The 20,324-nt window shown below is 41.7% G+C and overlaps 1 protein-coding gene across 2 annotated transcripts in view; it reads right to left on the bottom strand.

The window, feature by feature from the left end:
• Positions 1 to 3,666: 3,666 nt before the first annotated feature.
• mtmr11 (myotubularin related protein 11) overlaps positions 3,667 to 20,324 on the bottom strand; it is a 36,676-nt gene continuing 20,018 nt past the window's right edge. For both annotated transcript variants that reach the window (XM_061049915.1, XM_061049914.1), the window contains exons 6-17: positions 19,642 to 19,726; positions 16,941 to 17,088; positions 16,618 to 16,705; positions 16,106 to 16,194; positions 15,331 to 15,458; positions 13,230 to 13,308; positions 12,652 to 12,722; positions 9,422 to 9,594; positions 8,696 to 8,866; positions 8,226 to 8,444; positions 7,093 to 7,413; positions 3,667 to 5,815 (exon numbers count right to left, since the gene is read on the bottom strand). In XM_061049915.1, coding sequence (XP_060905898.1) covers positions 5,390 to 5,815; positions 7,093 to 7,413; positions 8,226 to 8,444; positions 8,696 to 8,866; positions 9,422 to 9,594; positions 12,652 to 12,722; positions 13,230 to 13,308; positions 15,331 to 15,458; positions 16,106 to 16,194; positions 16,618 to 16,705; positions 16,941 to 17,088; positions 19,642 to 19,726 — 1,998 coding nt within the window. In that variant the 3' untranslated portion in view covers positions 3,667 to 5,389. The remainder of the gene's footprint in view (positions 5,816 to 7,092; positions 7,414 to 8,225; positions 8,445 to 8,695; positions 8,867 to 9,421; positions 9,595 to 12,651; positions 12,723 to 13,229; positions 13,309 to 15,330; positions 15,459 to 16,105; positions 16,195 to 16,617; positions 16,706 to 16,940; positions 17,089 to 19,641; positions 19,727 to 20,324) is intronic.

Genomic DNA, 20,324 nt, shown 5'->3' with positions numbered 1-20,324 from the left:
AAATCTGGATGTTAAAATGAGAGGAACCGGCATGGACCTGCTGTGGAGGATCCTCGCAGCTCTCAGCTTCGACTGCTTCAAAGATTCATCGTCGACAAGGTGAGTGTAAAACACAGACTGTAAATATTAAAGGTGTAAACCTGGATTTCATCACCTAAAGACCACAAACGTCCTCAGTTTTTGGCTGACATCGGCTCCCGTAGCTAGTTTAGCAATTTTAAAATGAATACATTTCATAATTAACTAATTTTGATTCTTTATTGTTTAAAAAAAAAATCACCCTAAGGACATTATATGTGTGATGAAATGTGAGTCAAGACTGACACAATTAGGTTTCTGGACACCTTCACTTCACTGTTGTTATGACAACTGGTTTCTCTGACTCATTATTAGCTCTGATTTAAGGCCCTGAAGTCCATTTTATGTGACAAAAACAACTGTAGGCCTAAATGTGTAATCTCACCAGTAAGAACCAAGTGTCAGAATGAATATAATTGAGTTTCTCACACATTAAAATAGTCCTTAGGTTAAATAAGTGCACATTATTTACCCCTCTGCTCAGGTTCCATTAGTGTTACTTACAGGTACACCTTTTACTAACAGTAATCTAACACAGTGTTTTTTCAAAGTTGGGGGGTCCAGAGCCCCTGGGGGGGTCGCCAGAGAGTGCTAGGGGTGTTGCCGAAACTTTGAGGAAAGAGGGAGTAAAATGGAACAAAAATGAAAAAACATTCTTTGTGACAAATAAATCTTAGTCTGTCTTTTTAGAGGATTCTTGCTCCTCTGAAAACTAGCTACCTGCCTCCTCGTTATATGGAAACATCACTAAAAGAATAGACCAGCGGGAGACCTGAACAAGACTGAGCTCCAAAACCACAGAAGACCAAGCTGGCATCAAAAACTCGTCAGTGTGAGCCAGCACACATAAAGTATGGCTTATGTTCTTGGTCTCAAGGTTGATATTTTTTTTTCCATCGTGATGTCCAAGGAATTTAAGAAATGATGAAAGAGGGGGTCCCCGCCTGAGGTTAATGCTATATGGGGGTCCTTGGCATGGGAAGCCCTGGCCTAACACACTGTCCTCATAGTGCAGGTTTTGTCTCTCTGAATATTCAGTCTTAATCTCAATCCTCCATCAGTTAAAAAATGATGAAGCAACACTCAGCTCCGCCCTGCCTGAGCTCACCTCAGGTCTTGTTTTACCTGTTTAGTTTTATTCCACAGAAACAGATCAGTGAACCAACAGTTCAGTCTGTGTACAGAGGTGCACCAGGAAGTCCCGAATCCAGACTGGTTTAGTCCATTGATGGAGAGATAACTGGCCTCCTCTCTAATGTTTTTATTCTCAGTTTGAAGTCTTTGTTTTTCAAACAAAGGTGTCATAAAGTCTTCTTCTGGGCAGTGGCGATTCTAGAGTATGTGGGTGTTCTCACGCTATCTGTGATCAGTTCTTATCAGCTGATTTATTGGCCTGCCAGCTTTATGAGAACAACTCTCATGATGGATTAGTTTATAGAGAATCTCTCTGAGCCAGTTCTGAGGTCTTTCAATAGCTTTCTCTGTCCGAACAACAGGCCAATAGGGTTGTCATGGCACCAGCATTTTAAACTTTGATATGATAGGTGTAAAAATCAAACAAAGTCCATACCTGTTTCTGTTGTAGTACACAAAATCGGTCTTGGTCTCAAGACCACTTTTTACTCTGCCTTGTCTCGGTCTCAGACTGGTTGGACTCCTGATTTTAAATCAAGACCACCACTGATAGGCTACTTGTCACGTCATCACTGTAGAGTAGAAGGAAGAGGCCTTTTTCTAAAACAAAGAACGACTTCAGTTCATTCATAGTTGGATTTTTATCCCACGGTTATGTCCGCAACCTTACCGGATGTTACGGACTGAAACGCCCGCTGCACACATGATGATGATTATTTTATTAATGGTCTTGGTCTTGACTCGGTCTCGATCCCTAAATGTCCTGTCTTGGTCTCAGATCACTCTGGTTAGTGTGGTCCAGACGACAACACCACCTGTTTGGATACCACGGCAACAAAAATAGAAGATCCAGTCACCCACTAATGGGTCATTAGTTGGCAGGCAAACTGTGCTGCCCTTTAAACTCCTCATTTCAGCTCGACTGTGATTCTCTAGTCTCCAACTGACCGGTTCTCCCTCTCTTCAGGTCTCCCACTAAGCAGAGCTCCAGTCATGGCGGCAGCCTGGAGAGCAGCTCCCTGACCGGCTCTCTGTCTCTGGGCCCCGACGTGCCTCACTGCCAGTGCTGCATCTCGTACGAGGCCCGCCTGAAGCGCCTCTCCTGCGGACACCTGTACTGCGACCCCTGCTGCGACCAGATCGTCAACCTGGCCTTCGAGGACATCGAGGGCTTGTCCGACTACCCCTGCCCCATGTGCAAGTCCATCCGGCAGCTCGGAGGCCTGCCCCCGTCCTCCTCCGGGTACTTCTACGGGCCGGACGGCATCCTGCAGCAGCAGCAGTTCTCAGGGAAGGAGCACGGGAGTCGATGGGGGTGAAGCTGGAGCTCGTCATTGGGAGGACTTTTGTTTTCTTCAGCTCTGAGCTGATTGAGTTTTGATGCACTTCCTCTGCTGTGAACGCTACATGAAGACATGGACTACAACTCCCACATTATTCTGCTGTTTGTAGTTTTCAGATGAAAACATGACAGAGTGCATGACACTAACATTAAAAGGTTTCATGTGCAAAACGCATCTCTGTTGACGGTTGAAAACAAAAGTCGTTCTGACACCGATACAGGTCAGTCTAAAATACGCTAATGGGTATCGGCAAGTACGCCATTTAATGCACTTGTGATCCCATGATTCATAAACCCTGACAAAAAACGACCTTCATCTCCTTCCAAACAGAAACTAACAGCCTTTTTCCTGTGACCTTAGCAAACAACAACAGTGTGCTGCTAGCTGAGTGTAACTAAAGCTATTTTGCAATCACACTTTTTAATGCTGTATTCTTCATTTAAATCTAAAAGAATGAAAACAAGTGCAAACACGACATTAAACAAGTTAAAGCAGAAGTATACAGATGTTTAAAAAAATAATACAATTATTTCTATATATTTATTTTTATTGCACTGGTATCGGAGGGATGCTCAGTATCAGCCACTACTCAGATCGAGGTATCAGTCACTATCAAACGGCTGAATCAGCAGTGGAATGTCTCTGTAGAAGAATTGCTCGTTATCATGAAGAAGAGAGACGTCTCTTTATATTTGAGTCTACTGTTGTAAAACAACATAGTGATCTAAAACAAAACACTGCATTCATGTTTTCTAACAGCATGCAGGTTTTCTACCTTCTCCTGAATAAAAACATTTCACTGAAACTTGACAGCTTTACACCAGTGAAGTGCGCAGTTGATATTTTGCACATGAAGCATTTCCTGCCTGGCGACGACATTTTTACGTTGTGAACCTTTTGGAGCATTTTGCACATGATTCTGAGATTGTTTGACTCTCCCTGTGCGACACACCATGCAGGGGTCGGGGGTTGACGTGTATTTTACAGTGCCATGCTACTTTTTAAGTGTCCCAGATCATATGTAAATATTTATTTTGTTTAAAAAATAAAGTTTGTGAGCTGTGTTTGAGACGGGGTCTGATGTGTCAAAGACTTAAGAGATGGAGAGAGATTCTGAGCTCGTAACACTTTTTATTCATCAGGATCCAAACATGCTGATACAAAAAATATGTACATCTGGCAAATTAGGTAATGTTCGTACCAAAAACATTCAATTATACAACGACGCAGAGCAACTGTGCAGAGGAAGATCAGATTAGATGTTTAATGGAACACGACAACACTGAGCTAGTGTTTTCTTTTAGGCTAATGCGTTGGCATCACTCTCGGAAAGCTGTGACATCAATGTGCCTCGATATTGATGTGATGAATATTTACAACATTTAATAATTCATAGTGCTATCAAGTGCGGTACCTTTTGACATGAGAGAAGGTCAGCTTCAAAAAACTAAACATCTCACGACTGTTTCCTGCCTGAACACACTTTTAGAAAAAAAAAACACATTTCATAACAGTTTCATCCTTTTTTGGGAACGATGCCAGTCATTCCACTTGACACCCACATCATGCCTACGAGTCGTCGACCTGTGTGGATTTAAAGGCGCAGGAGCAGATTCTTCCCTTTGTGTTTTAGACACAGTCAGACACTTCCAAGTCCTTGACCTAAATGCTGGCTGCATACTAACACAGCACCCAGCTGGAGGGGGGGGGGGGAAATAAGAGCGAGATTAAAGGAAAATAACAAGCTTCCCCTTTGCTTCCAACTCTGGTACCTTCTCAAGGTACGTCAATAAACAGGCAGGATATCTTTTAATTCCACCATAAATAAAGTGGAAATGCTCAAAATAATACTAAAATTGATCAGAGAAATCACATTTATCTACACGTATGACATTGAAAAACGCACCAATAATGGTCAGAAATACTTGAAACAAAGAGGAAAGCTTAGATAAATTCATAATACTAAAGCCCTGAAATGATCATTCAGACACAAACAGGCTAATGTAACACTCTGAACTGAAGAGAATATAGGTCTCTCACCGCTCCCATCATGCATGCGAGTGGGGAGAGATATGAGTGCGGTACCAAAATAGCTCTCATGCCCTAAATTTGAAAATAAAGCCACTGGTCACAGAGCCGCGAGTTCAAAAATGATGCTTTTCAAAAACGATAACTTTCCAGACATTATTCTACTTTTCTATTAGAAGCTGATATACAAAAAAAAAACATGAACATAATCTTTCACTTTGCACATTTTCATGACTTAATAAATATCTAAAGGGTAGCAGTTAGAAAAAAGTCTTCTTGAGATATGAAGCCTGACGAGCACAGGAGTCAGGGCAGATATGTGTCCATCCACCGTCATGTTTCAGGTCAAAGTGCTCTCAAGACCCACTTTAACACTCCACTGTCTTTATCGCTCCATTCCTGCTCTGGATAAGAAGCTAAAAGTGGATTTCTTTCCATCCTAAAGGGTGACGTGACGTCTCGTAAAGGAGTCTACTGCATTTTGAGATAATGTGAGTTCTCTTGGTTGACATTTTTAAGCGTCTTCAGCCCTTCACTTTTTGTCTTTGATATAGTTCATTAGTGATGTCTTGAATACTTTTCTTTACAAATATACAAAACAAGGGTCACATTTTTAAATACAGTACAGATGATAAACACCAGAGTGAAGAGCTCTTGATTATTTTACACTGTTGCAGTTCTCTTTAAATGTTTGATAGGAAGCTGGATCTCCTCAGAAGCATCATACTGTGCAGGCAGCGGGGGTAGTTATAGTACCCAGGTTAAAGGATGGAGCGGTCTGTGTGAGTTAAGACGAGGAGCAGGCCTCAGGAAGCCACAGAGGACCCGTTGTTCTTAGGCAGCTTGGCGTTGTTGGGTGCTGGATAATGACGCTGGTCAGGCCGGGCCTCTGTAACTGCAGTGTGCCCGAACAGAAAGGTGTGCTTGTTGCTCGATGGTGGAGCTGAGGAGGGGGGCGCGCCCCTGGAGGTGTGGTGGTTGGTGGAGGTAAGAGGGGGCGCCGATCTGGGCATGGTGGCGCTCTGAGGCCGTGGTGCTGGGAAGAGGAAGGTGCCGTTGTTGGTGTTTTGGTTCAGGTTGGTGTCGGTCCGTCTGGGATTGTTCATCTTGGTGGTTGGGTTTGAATCTGTGCAGGTGGAGACTTCAGCTAGTTTGTCCTTGAGCTGCTGCACCTCCCGGGCCAGCCGCTCCACAGGGTGGAGGTGGTTTGCAGAGATGGGGTGAGAGAAGGCCTAAGGGAGAGAGAAACATGGTCAAATCTAGGGTTGTCACGATAATAGAATTTTAAACCTCAATTCAATACTAGTAAAAAATCTAGTATCGATTCCTGTTTCAATACCACGGCAACAAAAATAGAACTCCTAGTCACCCAGTATTGTATATGTGTTGAAGCCCCATGATCACTGCTGTAATCTTACCTGCTGGGAATAAAGGCGCGTGTGTTCCTCTGACTCTAGCAATGATTTTTAACCATTTTAATAACATAGCTTGAGTCAGCGTGTGTAATAAAAAACAGTGCAATAACAGAATAACACAGAATGTATCCAAACCTCTCTACATTGTTAGCCTGAGTCAGTGTTCAAACAGACTGATATGTTCTGTTTTTTCCTCTGCAGCTCATCTGAAATAAAAGACGGCAAAAGACTCCCACACAGGCCTCGACTATTCTTACCATCACCATAGGGACACTACAGACACGCTGCTGCACAGACATCAAGAAGAGTGAAGCACAGTCATACTCAGAGACGTCACCACAGCTCAGAATAATCTGCGCATCAAAGACACCGCGTCATGATGTGAGAGGATGAGACACAGAAAAACATGACGAGGCTGAACTCAGTGAAGCCCGCAGGAAGTGCAGAGAGAGAGGACCGATGTTTGAGAAATCATTAGTGGAGGATGTCGCCGCCCACATGATGAACCCAGCGACACATCCGCACTCAGACACGGCAAAATGACACAGCCGGAGATGAGAAGTGCGGCCTGTCTGATGACTCTGAATACTGATGCCTCATTTCTTCTTATGTAAACTGAACAATGAACGTACATCTGCTCTTAATTAACATCCTATCTATAGATTGACCAAAAATGGGTGATGCACTGCCTACAGTATAACAGGCTTATTGATGAGAATAAAACTATGACATATCACCTTCATCAACTTTTAGGCCGGTGGTTTCAAGCCTTTTTAACTAGACCTCTTGAACAAGTAGCCCCACATCCTCGATACTGTCTAAAATCTAGATACTTTAACTTTGGAGAATTGTTTCAATCAAAGAGCTGGAAAAATGAAAGGATTTCTTAGAGGTGAGGAGAGCTATAAAGGGCAGGGAAAGGTCAGAAAAATCATTTGCTGCAGAAATACAGCACATCAATTTACTTTAAACCCCTTGAGAAACTCTTAGATCTTCCTGACCCACGCTGAGGGAAAAAAAAAAAAAAAGTCAGGCCCAGGAACTAACAAACAGAAAGGGTCTGACTTACTCATAAAGGTAATTACATTACATACCTGTGCATGGAGCGCCCCCCGGAGGTAGCACTCCCTCCACAGGCCCATGCAGGGCCCCATGAGGAGAGGCAAGAGGGGCTCATAGGGGTCGAGTGGCCCTTGAGGTCTGGAGGTGGAGGGAAAACCTGAAGGAATGTCAGCGAGGGCCCAAGCTTTGAGGAGCCTCTCCAGGCCGGGCACATTCTCAGAGGACGCCGCCCTCCGGTGGCTCTTCTTGTAAACGCCTGAACTGCCGCTGCTGCGCCAGGGGAGCAGGTTAGCGGGGCAGGAGAAGGTTCCTCGAGAGAGGAGGAAGACTGAGCCGGGGATGGTGTCAGTCAGCTGGTGGGGAAATGTGGGAGAAAAAGATGCTGTCAGTCAAATTCACAAGTCACAGATGTCTTCAAAAACAACCTGACAAAAAAATCCAGTGAGTTTTATTCTCAGTCACAAGCTTCACAAAGTTACACACACACACATCGCAAACTCATCCCTGCTGCTTTAAGCCTATCGACACCTACCTTACTTACCACATGACCCTCACCCCAATAAGGCAAAGTCTTTTACTGTGTCAGCTGTGGGCCATGAAGTGCAAGAATGAAGACAGAGACATTTTTATGAACTTCCCCAATGTGTCCTAACTTTCCCTACTGTCTCTGTCATAACCAGAGAAGAGCAATAATCAATAAATGGACGGATAGTCAGTTTTAACGGCATTATAGACTATTTGATTTGTATGCACGTTTCATGACAACCAGAAGAGGGTGCCATGGCTTGTTGCAAACATTTGGGGCATCAAAAGATGTCAGCTAAGGCAGGACAATTTCTCTGTAACAAAATCTGTAAGAGATCCTTGTGTTTTCTGATGTTACCCCTTAACTCAACTTTATAGTTTTTAAACTCAACACAGCAGATTATCTGTAAAAAAAACAACAACAACAATATTTTGCTTTTTTCTAAAACAATCTGGCTTTACATCCCTCAAAGCACAAGTACTTTAACACCTGGAATGATCCATTTTAAGTCAAAACCTGCAGATTAAATTTACATCCTTAAATAGGGGAGACTTTCTGCTGTCCGCTGCTGTTAAACCTGGACTTCCCGCCACGGCCACTAGAGGGTGTACTGCATCCAAAGAAAGTTGGCAGCCTTACCCTGTGTGTGTCTGGGTTGGTGTTGAGGTTGCCGTTGAGCAGCGGCTGGAGGGGAGGGATCGGGGGGACGGGTTGGGTGAAGCGGTCTCGTCTTGACTTGCTGTACTGAAGGGCCCAGTCCCAGACCGGGGGGAGAGGGGGGTCAGATGGATCTGAGGAAGAATCCGGATGAAGCACGTCTCTCCAGCCATTGACGGGTGTGTAAGACTGCCCAAGGTTCTGTGTAGAAAAGAGCATAGATCTTGAAAGTTTATGTTTTTATATCTTCATATTAAATGTGCAGAAAATGATTGTAATGACTTTAAAATGTATTAAAATGTCATGATGTAAAGCTCTACTGAAGGAGATTATATTCAAATTTGATTATATTCAATTTTTTTCTTATCAAAACATTTCCCAAAAAGCATTTAGCCCCTTTTAATCCCATAATTTGGCTGAGGATGTGGACTACCCTCTCAGGGGTGCAGTACCTGGGAGCGTTTGCATCTCTCTCGCTGGCAGTTGGCCAGGAAGCTGGAGAAGAGTGGCAGGTGGACGCTGTCGTGCAAGGCCAGCAGGAAGTCGCCTGTCAGCTGGAAGCGAGAGGGATACTGGGACAGCAGCTGCCAAACACAGTCCAGGAAGAGCAGGAAGACTGGAGCCTGCAGGGGAAGTTAGTGAGTAAGCAAACATGCTATTTTTGTCGTGCTTCAAGGTGTTCTACAGGTGTGAATAAAAAACAAAGCCATGATATACAACAATAACGACAGGAAAGGGCTGAACACAGGGAATCAAACAGTATGCCCTTAGATTTTTAAACATGTTTTAAATGTTGCACAGGCTGTTAAAAGGGACGTTTTCAATCCAAAGAATTAGAGCTAAACAAAAAAGTGTGTGTGTCCCCTCTCTTTTAAGCCTGGACTGAGGAGCCTTTAACTAGATTTTAATGCTGTATGAGTTACCCATCGTGTTACATAATTTCCTATTATCATGTTTATCTCAACATCCTTTACATCCTTTACACTCCTCACCACTGCACTGTTGTCTTCTAAAGGCCTGCTCATTTTAAAAGTCTAATATTTGATGTTTAATGGTTGTACATTGAGAGCAAAGATAACTGTCTTGTATGTGTACACATTCCTGGCACATTTTGATTCTGACCTTGGTGTGAAAAAACAGAGATAAAAGACCTCAAAGTGTACATCTCATTCTCTCACCTCCTCCTTGTCATTGTCCCGGTGATAGTTTATTCGGCTGTTGAAGCGATGGCCGGCCATTATCCACTCTTTCTGCACCAGACTCTGGAAACCATGCTGGGTCCGACAGTGGGGGTCACACATCACCTGCACCAGGCTGGAAATCACACAACTCATGTCCCGGTCGTCTGCCTCTGTAACGTCAGAAAACCAGAGAAGCACATAAATAATAATAATAATAATATAATACATGCTCAAACGTCTATGACACTTTCCCTTTATTGCATGAAACTGCAGGAGATGTTGTTTTTTTGTGTCTGGTTTTTCTGTCTCGGCCATCAAACATCAAATTCAGATTTATTTCGATGTGCCAAAGAAGTGCATTGACATTTTGCAGAGGTTGCATGTAGCACACGACTGTAGTTACCTTAAAACCAAAAATGTTACCAAAAATGTTTGTTATAATCATTCCATTAATGTACAGATTGTTGTACTGATCAATACTCTGGCATCACTGTGTCTGTGACTTTCTTATAAAGATGTGATGATTCACTTTGGGAGATGTTCTTTAATTGTTTGGAAGCTTAAAATGCTTCTGATTTTTTTTTTTCCCAACTTGGGAAACATGATTTTATTTTTATTTTTGGTTATTTTAATAATCAGCATTTAATTTTGCTTCTATTCATGCTGAGGGAATATTATCTGTTTGACTGCAGAGAGAAGAGGACCACAAGAGATTACAAAAAAATGCATTGGACAGATCTGCAGACTAAAAATGATGAAAAAGACGTAACAAAGAGGGAGATGCACACTGAGACAAACTTCTCGTGGCCCAGTGTAGTGACTCATTTCTGCAGTGGGATATTTATGCTGATGCAGTCGGTGACAGATCTGCAGCACTGAGGAGACTTAGAGCCCGGCTGATATATGATCTTCAAAGCTAAACAGGCGAGTTGTTAGTCACTTACAGCTGCAGAGTGTCAGAGAAAGTCAAACACCAGCAGCCAGTAGTAAACATCCTGAGCTGAACACAGCCTTTGTTTGACTGATGCAGTGTCGGGTCTGTCTCTCTGTGTGTTTATGATCCCAGCCAGACTTAATGATAACAAGTCAACAGCAGCCTACTGTCTGTCCAATCAGTCATAAGAGGAAATGAGTGGAGCACATTCAAATGTTATCTTTCTACATCACTGTTTTCTCCTGTTCTTTGGTCCTTACTCCTGTCAGGAACATCTGAGAGGACAGCAACAACATAAACTATTGTTACCATTTGTTGGTAGTCTAAGCAATGACTACTCCATCAGACAAAATAAGAACAGCATATCAGTTGACTTAAGACCGCAGGGCCCCTGACAGACACTCTGAGGCTACAGCCACAATGATACAGCTAAAATAAAACATGATAGCACTAACACAAAACTGAAACTTTTCTGATCACACCAAGTGAAACTCTTAGAAACACAGCCGACCTCGTTTGACCTCAGTCTGAAAACTCCAGGCTGATTTTTGGTTTGATCAGGCACTTTTTTCACTGATTAAGTCCTCTAGATCAATAACAAGAGGTACAATACAAGTGGTACATCATGATTAGTACGTTTAAAAAAACAACAATAACTCCAGAAAGAAATGTGCAGGAGGAGCTAAAAGACAAACAATTCAACTAGTCCAAGTTAAACTAAATATCTGGACAGAACACATAGTCAATAAAACAAAGAAGAGATAGGAAAAATAAGATGAAAGAATGAAAACTATAAGCATTTAACTCAACATGGTTCTCAAATTTCAAATGTTGTCAGTACAAGCTGCTGATGTGCAGAATAACAGCTAATATATTCACTTCCAGCAGCACCTTTGTTTTAAAGCACTCTACCACACTGCCTGAGGTCACTCTCTGTTGGGGTTTATCTGATGCTTCCAACAGCATCCCGGCTACCTCACCCAACCCACTGCCAGGTGGTGATCAGCTGACAACTCCTTCACAAAAAACATCAGTCAGCATCTTCCTTTTCCACAAAGTCACACTGAGGTGACCCTCATGTTCAAAAGAGTAAATGTCGGCACAGCAACCCTCTGACAGGCGCTTGTGAGTATCTCTAAATCTGCCTGCTAACCAAAGACACTCGAAAAGGAAAATCTAGCCCCTACAGTATACAGAGGTTTTGTCCTGTGTACAGAGGCTGGAGTTGTATAAAAAGACTACTGTTTGTTCTCTTACTCCCTCCAGCTTTAAAGATGACCTTTCATGTTCAAAGAGCCACCTTTAGTAGCCATTGGTCAGTTGATCAATGCTTTTGACTGAGGCCCAAAAAGCAGCTCTGCAGACTGTTGATGGATTTATAAAACATGAAAAGTCCCGCTGCTCTACTGAAAATGTAAACTTTATTTAAAATGAAAAAGTTTCCAGTGAAGACCAAACTAAGAGACAACGACATGACACTCTGTCTGACAAACACAAAGAGAAAATAAACAGTACATAGTGGTTCTCAACTGGTCGAGCCTCGGGGGTCAGAACCCACCACCAACTCCTCAATGAGACATCAGGACTAAAACTCCTGATATTTGTTTCAACCAATCAGATTTATCTAATGACAAATGGTGCAGTTTTGACCTCTGACGGGACAAAACATGTCAGAGAATTTGAACAAAACAAACATGTTTAAAAAGCACTAAAACAGCGCTGAGTATAAGATTTTGTTTGGCTAAGTCCACAGCTACAGATTACAGCAGGCTGTAACGTTAATAACGCTACGTTTCTGTCGTAGCGTCACTAACTGTCCTCCTATATGTACAGCGGACATGGTCAGGTGGGACACACCACTTTAACACTGCCTTCTCTTCACTGAGGTTCTGTGCCAGGATTTAACGGCAGTACATTTATTTTTCATCATGTTGATAAGTTTTCCATCGATCTGCGGATGTCATGCAACCCAAACCGCGGGGGGGGGGGGATCTGAAACAAATTACAGATCAACTGTGATCCTTTTCACCACTAATCTTCAGTGAGAAGTTTAAACTTCATGCCCTCTTAAACAGAGCTTATCTCTAAGATACAAACACTTTCGATTCAGCCCGGTGTGACCCTCTTGTTTGGAGCCCTATTGACAGTGTGCATGTCGGCTCAGTGGAGTGTGCTTGCTGCCGGTAAATAGCTACTGCAGGGCCAGTCCTAATGTGGCTTTAATGAGAGGGAGGAGCCATTAATAATGAAGGGATTGAATAATATGAGCCGGGGTCTGGGTCACATGACTCACCTTGCAGAGCAACAGTCAGGTGGCCGCCGCGTAGCAGGCAAGCTACCTCTGAAGCTTTCCTCAGACAGGACCTGGAGACAGGGGGAAACTCTGTGATAACTGCAACAATAACTTTGAATTATTACTCACAGTATATTTAATTTCAACATGTTCCTGACTCTCAGTGGATAAACTGTCATAAGTATGTGTGATAATTCTTTGTCATTTCTATAAATATTAGATTATTTTTGCTGTGAACTGAGAAGTGAACTCACAATCTCAAAATATAAAAATAAAAACACTGATGCATATTCCAAAGATTTTTGAGCCCCAAAAAAGAAAGCACAATTCTTCTTTTCATTGTAATATTGACTATCACCTATTCTAGGCAGCAATTCAGTTCACAAATAGCTTGTGTGAATCAGCTAAGAAACAACATCTTTAGGATTTCAATTTTCCAATGCTGTATGAGCTCAACTTCAGAGAGGAGATCATTGTTCATGAAAGGCCTTTGCCAGTTAAACCTTCAACAACACAAGATTAACAATAAAAAGCCATATTGCATGTAGAATACCAAACCAGCACATGAGAGCTGATACCTGGTGTAGTCCAGCCAGTGGGTGCTCTCCAGGGTAGATAACCATTTGTCATCAGGCACAGACACAGATGTGGAGATGTCTAGGAATCAAAGCAGACAGATACAGATCATGTTGGGACATTTGTTATCACAAAAACTGCTTAAAAGCTTTCAAAGGGTCTCTGCATAGCATGATTTGAAGGTCAGAAGTGGGACACAGAAGCAAACAAAATAATGAGGTTAGACACTGATGAAGATTTTTCTTATCTGTTCATTATTTATAACATGTTTCTAAAAGCTTTTAAGATCACCGTGTCTTAATCCAGGACTCTCATAATGTCTGAAGTCTCTTTTCCATGTTACAAGTTTCTTACTAAGATATCTGTCTTTAAAATGTGTGAATAAAACAATCAAACACCAAGTGGAATCAACTCAGTTTCAACTCTGTACTTTTAAAAACAAAATACTGCGCCTGTTTCTAACAGAGAAGTATGACATAATTCACACTTCATTTCACACCAAAAGACAGTCCACCCCCTTAAAATGAATCATGCACATCTTAAATGGAACTCTAAATGCATGATCCACATCATCTCAGAGGGACTGTTTTTGAAAACAATCCTCAAACACAATCTGCATTTCATATCTACTCGTTTTAATAACTCAAAGGCCACTGCCGGTACATCTGAGTGGCTGTTTTTAACATGACATTCCTCTGAGCTGTGAAGCTCTCTCACCCACAAAAGATAAAACACAGAGCTGACAAATATGTCAACCCTGATAATCAGTGACCTTAACACATTGTTGGTGTGCGGGAGAGAGCGAGAGGCACACTGAGAGTGCACGCTAGTGTGAGAAAGGTCAACATTTCAGTTCCAGGGCCGGTGGTTGCAGAGGGCCATGAGTAGTTTTGTCATCTCTCTGTTTACCCAAGCATGGAATGTGCTGTGTGTGCTTACAGGACAAAAACAGCAACAAAGACCCTCTGACAAAGCCCCCAAAACAGTCCTACAAACCAGTATAGAAATCAAATGTTGATAAAGAGAAGCAAGAATTTTGAATAAATTCAGAATAATCCACAGTGACTTGAATGACTCCCTCAATATGAATGAATTACATTTACTTGATGAAATCAGAAGGTTTAGATATTTTTGTCATGCCACTGTTTAGCTTAACTATTTAATTTTGGTTTGAAACATGGGGAGATTCTCGTGTCTTTAGGTAACATAGATGGTCTTATTATTTTTTTGACTTTGTGCAGGCAATGTAGATCTTTGCAGTTCAGACACAACCCCCCCCCCCCCCCCCCAGCATCTGTCAGGTTCAGCTATGATGATTCATTACTGATATGCGTTCAGGCTGGCTATGTGGTGACTTTGTGAAAACAAAGAAGTAAGGTTACTTTCTCCAAGTCGTCCATGAATTCCAGTTTTTTGGGGGGCACTATTAGAGAGAATGAAGGTTTAAGGTACCAAAAAAACAGGCCTCACACTTTTCCTACACTGAGGCTACCTCCATTTCTACTCAGCCTATAATCTGAGACTGTTTTTTAAGACGGACGGAGCATAAGCAGCCTGTGAGTGAAGCCAAAATATTTCGACCTCTGCTGACGGGCTGAAGCATAGGTCATAAACACACCCCCCCCCCCTCCTTCAGACTGTTAAATGAATACATTTTTGCATGTCTTGTTTTCAAATTAAGTTACCAGCACAATATGTCAGCGCCTTTCTGGGGTATTTTAGCTTCACTTTTGTACAACATAAGGAGACGTACTGTCCATGCTAATATACAGTCAATGGTGTAGCCCCCATTTATACAACAAAACTGGCATATACAAGGTTAATATAACCAGTAGACTCCAATGACAGAGAAAGATATATGTTTAATAACTGAAAGCTAGGGACTCCGTAGTTAGACCTTCCTTTATTTATCTGTCAGCGTCTTCCTCTATGAATTTATCTTTTTTAATGTCTGTTTTGTATTTTAATCTTTTATTGTGAAGCCCTTTGTGACATATGTTAGATAAATAAACTAACTATAATGCTTTTAGTATTTTTGGTGCATGCGTCAATGCATGTTGATGAGGTGTTGTATGTGGATGCATGTGTTTGTCTTGTTCTCACCTCCCAGACAGAGGGCCCGCAGGCGGCTGTGTGCCAGCTGGATATCTGCAGGTGAGGGCAACTCCTCGCCAAGCTCCACCACCACACACAGAGAGGACTGACAACCAAACAGGATCAGCTCCAGGTTTCTACAGAACAGCAGGAGAATAGCTGTTAACACACCGAAACACGCTTCGACTACTTTGTAAACAAGTTCCCTTTTCCCCCCTCATGGTGGATTTTTACCCAGGAAGTCATTTTTTAAATTCTATCAGAATGAAAGATAGTTAACAAATGTACCCAAAGCCATACCATCTAATTAAATTTTACCATGTTGTATGAAAAAATAATATCCCCTTTCTTCAGTCTGTTGTGGTAGCTGCTTTAGAAATGTAGAGACACACTCTCTGAAGTGACTTTAAATCCAACATGTTATTGGCACCATGTTGGCAAACTGGTACCTTAAATTAATTAGGTGATGTGACTGCTGAAGTAAAGAAAATAAGATGCAACATGAAACAAACTTTGATGACGTGGGGGGCTTCTTGGTGCAGCAGCAGTATATTTTAATTTGAACAATACATAGGATGTGTCTACCGAACAATAAGACTCCCACAGCAGCTTTAAAGGATACAATGCAACCAATGATTAGTTAACTGTAACCCAATGTTTTGCCTTGTCATATTTAAAGTCAAACCCACTGGGAACAGTGCATCTTACCATTTTATGTGCAAACTAAAATCCATTTAGCGAACATCAAACACACACACACACACACACACACACACACACACACCTAATGTCGTCTTTCTCATGGTAGATGTTGTTCTGGAAGCTGGCCATTCGCAGCAGATCGCTGCCTCGAGGGTGCCGCCAACACCAGCGCTGCAACACAGAACACAGTTTCATCCTCTTTAATGACACGTTCTGCAGTGAGAATATTCCCTCAAGGCTTCGCCACATCTGTGCTCATCGTGTAATTTGTGTCTGAGGTATGATAATAAGAAGGAAAAACATATCTAAAGGATGACTGCAGTCAAAATGTGCTTTCTATTATAGCACATATTGCACACTTGGGAAACACAAGTGCTCATTTGAGGAATTTAAACTTTTTGTTTACTTGTTGTGAAACTCTGCGTCTCTTTCATCAAGCTTGAAAACAAATGTAAGTTTCAGCATGTCGGTCTGATTTATTTTTAAATTGTTTATCTTATTGCAGGACTGTTGGTCCCAAACCTGAAAATGTTTTTCAATCTCAGGACAACTACTAGCATTATTCAAAAGTTTCTCGATGCTAAGTGCACTCACAGGGATGCGTCCTTCGTTGAAGTGGGCGAAGCTTTTCTTCAGCTCGGTGTCTAAAACCTTCTGTGGAACCACGATGAACCGTGACAAGCTGACAGGAGAGAAAAACATGATCGTTTTTATGCTAATGTAAAAACAAGAAGATGAAAGAAAGGATAGATGAGGATGAGGGGTCTTCTTTGAGTATTCATCCATGGCTTTGCCTGGTATTCTACATTTTCTAAAAATCCTTTCTTTTCAAGGATTTGCTGCCTGATCTATTCATACAACCCCTCCATAAATGTGTTACAGGGAGATAAGTAAAAACAAAGCAGGTGGGAGTTTACCTGGTGGACATCTCAAAGCGGTCATTGACTGAGCTGACCCTCCACCCCGTGGCCCCGCACCGCTCCAGCTCTTGCTCCCAGTCTGAGACAGACTCATACCAGTTCATGCGGGCATTTCGAGGACGGTTGCTTAGAAACTGCTTCATTTCTGGAGGAGGAAAAGTAAAAGAAAATAATTTGAAGATTGTTGTTGAGATGAGACACAAAACAGATTTTGTCAGATAACATGATGCTCATGATGCTTTGGAAGGCCGAAGCAAGAAGCATAGTTTAAAGACTAAAAATCTATTCTAGAGAAAAAAAACAGGAAACAAACACATTTTCTTAAGAGAGGAATCAAGGGAGACTATTCAGAGAAACACAACATTGGGCATGTTGAGGTATAAAGCTGCTGTAGAGAAATGATAAATGGTTGTTAAAATGATAAACAATGGTATGTTTTTTTGTATCACGAGAGGAGCTAAGTGTTTTTATTTTTCTCTGATTCTCTTAGGATTTATAAATATATATTTATATATAATCATATTTCTACAATTGCAATATATATTTTTTATCTGTGCAATATTTTTCTGCCCCACTATACATTTATCTGACTGTGAAATTTACATCGGCGGCCATGCCTTTACAATCATTGTTTTTTTAACTATGTTACTGTGACGACTGAATGTTGTGCTCTTACAGTATGTTGAAGCCCTTCCTAATTTTTACATTTTACAAGACAACACAAGCTTTCGATTCTATTCTATTCAGTTCATTGGACAAAAAAGCAATCTAAATATCTCAATTCAACTCAACTTTATTTAGATTTTACACATACGTTTGAAGGTGACTTTTAGAACGTGTGACTGGAATTCTTCTCTTTTTTTACGACACTTTGCAGACCATATCATTTATTTAACCGTTGGGGAAATAATGGGTAGTTCACATCTTGGGCAAGATGTATTAACCCTTTAAAACAGAATAAGAAATGGCTGTCCGTTGAAATATTCAGCAGGCAGGAGCAGCTGACTGTGAGACATCTTTTAGGAAACTCAGTCTGAGCTCACTCTTCTTTTTATGCTTCTTTAAAGGGGGAAACCAAGACGGCAAAAAAGACATATTTAAAATAGTTTAATATACTGAAAAAAGGGACAAGATAAGAAGATGTTCATAAGTGACTGTGAGAATTAAATCTGAGGAACGTCTGTCTCTACAAATGTGATTGCATCGTTTGTAGACTAAAAATGTTTAAGTGTTGTACATTCAGCGGTCAGAAAGCATCGCACTGACCCCCCACACACACACACACTGCAGACACATTTGACCCTGGGGGCAGAGTTGAACTGCAGGTCATCTAGAGATTTGTTTCAGATGGGGGGGGGGGATGCATTATTTATCTGACAGCTGACAGTCACCACAGCCTAGTCAGCCTGGCGTAGCTTTAACATAGCATAATGTACTGTACAAACAGGCTCACATTACTCTATATGGTCGATGGGAGCAGCCATGTGTTCGGTCACAACAGAGGACAGGGGTTTTTTATTTTGTTGGCGAGTTGTATATTGTGTTAATTGGGCTGGAGTCTTTCTCTCCGACAGCACGTCATTACATTCAAATATGGTGTCTTATAAACTGAGCTTTTCAATCACTGTCAAAATCAGACCTTGAACATTTTAATAAGCCTCGCCTCAAAACCGCTGGAGAGATTTCCCCACATCTGGTCATGGTTTAAATTTTCTATTTTTCATCGTGTCATCATAGAGGGGAATGTTTCCAAATTTGCCGACCAAAGAGGATTTTGGCTTACAGCACAAGAACATGTTTGCTCCCTGTTTAATATTCGCTCCAGTTTTTAGACTTTCAGACATCACAGTCTCAAAAATAGAAGAACAGAAACAACAATAGATGAAACAAACCTGAAGCAGAGACTGAAAGACAAACAGTGATCATAGTGTGGGGTACATTTTCTCTCAGGACCGGAAAGATTTAAAAACAACACTCAGTGAGAACAGATTCGATGAAGGCACACGAGGAGAGGAAAATTCAAGCTTCAGAAAAGAAGAACATCACATGGCTAACACTTTCACACTGCGCCTCTGATCCATGTGGGCTTCTGATTCTCACTTTCACTGAGCTGTTATTTCTGTGAATATTCCTCACAGTGGAACAGGCACGGTAAAACAGCTACGTGATTAAGAGATTTACAAATGAATATAAAAGATGATCAACTTTCAGTCACTTACGTGCCATCACCTTTCAAATATACACCAACAGGTCTAAACGGCTTCTAATATCAGGTCATTTCCCACTATCAACTGTGGACTCAAGATTTTTGAAAAAAAGACGCTGGCTGCTAGGTGGCCACGGGGCCTAAAGTAGTCTACTTTTATCATTATATCCAACCAGCATGGCGTTCACATGTGCAGCTCAAAAGTTTCTGGACATTTTCAGGAGTTTTGTGTATTTGTGAACACAGCAAAAGTTCAGATTGAACAGCCAAATCTGATTTGACTGGCTAAAGTCTGAGTTTGTTGAAGCCTAGTACCCAAAGAAAATCGTAAAAAACTAAAAAATATGTGAGCTATCTGAAGTATCCCTCTGGGGTTTTTCCGTTACCTATACAGCTATAGGATGATAGACGGACTGATTAAGAGACGTATCAGTGCCAGGAAGAGAACGAACGGCCTGTATACATTAAGGCTGCATACATTAATCCACTCACCTACACTCCCCAGAGCGGCGTTCTGGAAAGATAACACTGACCCTGGTTTGAGAGGCTGGTAGGTCTTGGCGATGGTGTAGGTTATCTGAGGAGAGAAACCACAGAGAGAGCACATCAACATGACAAAGGTCGTCAGCTTTCAACATCAATGCTCTTCAGAGTCATTGATCCACGGTCTATGGTTAGGGGTCAGCTTCTCTATGCAGATATGTATCTAAGCTCTGAAATAAATAATGATCAGCATGACAGTAAGCAGAGCTTTGAATCTGAGCCAACACACACACACACACACACACACACACACACACACACACACACACACACACACACACACACACACACACACACACACACACACACACACACACACACACACACACACACACACACACACACACACACACACACACACACACACACACACACACACACACACAGTGAAATATGCAGCTGTAAGCAAATATTTACTAACTACAGTGTATACATCTCTTGGATCAAGAGTTGATCGTTAAATAGAAGTAAAAATGCAGTTTCAAAACTGATGTTAAAGACTAGTAGATCAAATAAAGTCCATTTTCTCTGTTGGGGCTGTGCACACACAAGTTTGTTTTGTAAACCTGAATCAGATCTAGTCATGCTCAAAAGTAGATAAATACATTCCTATACCTGAGAGAGTGGCACCT

This window comes from Labrus mixtus, chromosome 11 (assembly GCF_963584025.1).
Source record: "Labrus mixtus chromosome 11, fLabMix1.1, whole genome shotgun sequence".
Taxonomy (NCBI): domain Eukaryota; kingdom Metazoa; phylum Chordata; class Actinopteri; order Labriformes; family Labridae; genus Labrus; species Labrus mixtus.
Note: the sequence above shows the minus strand (reverse complement) of the source record. Positions and strands in the feature narration are given on the sequence as shown.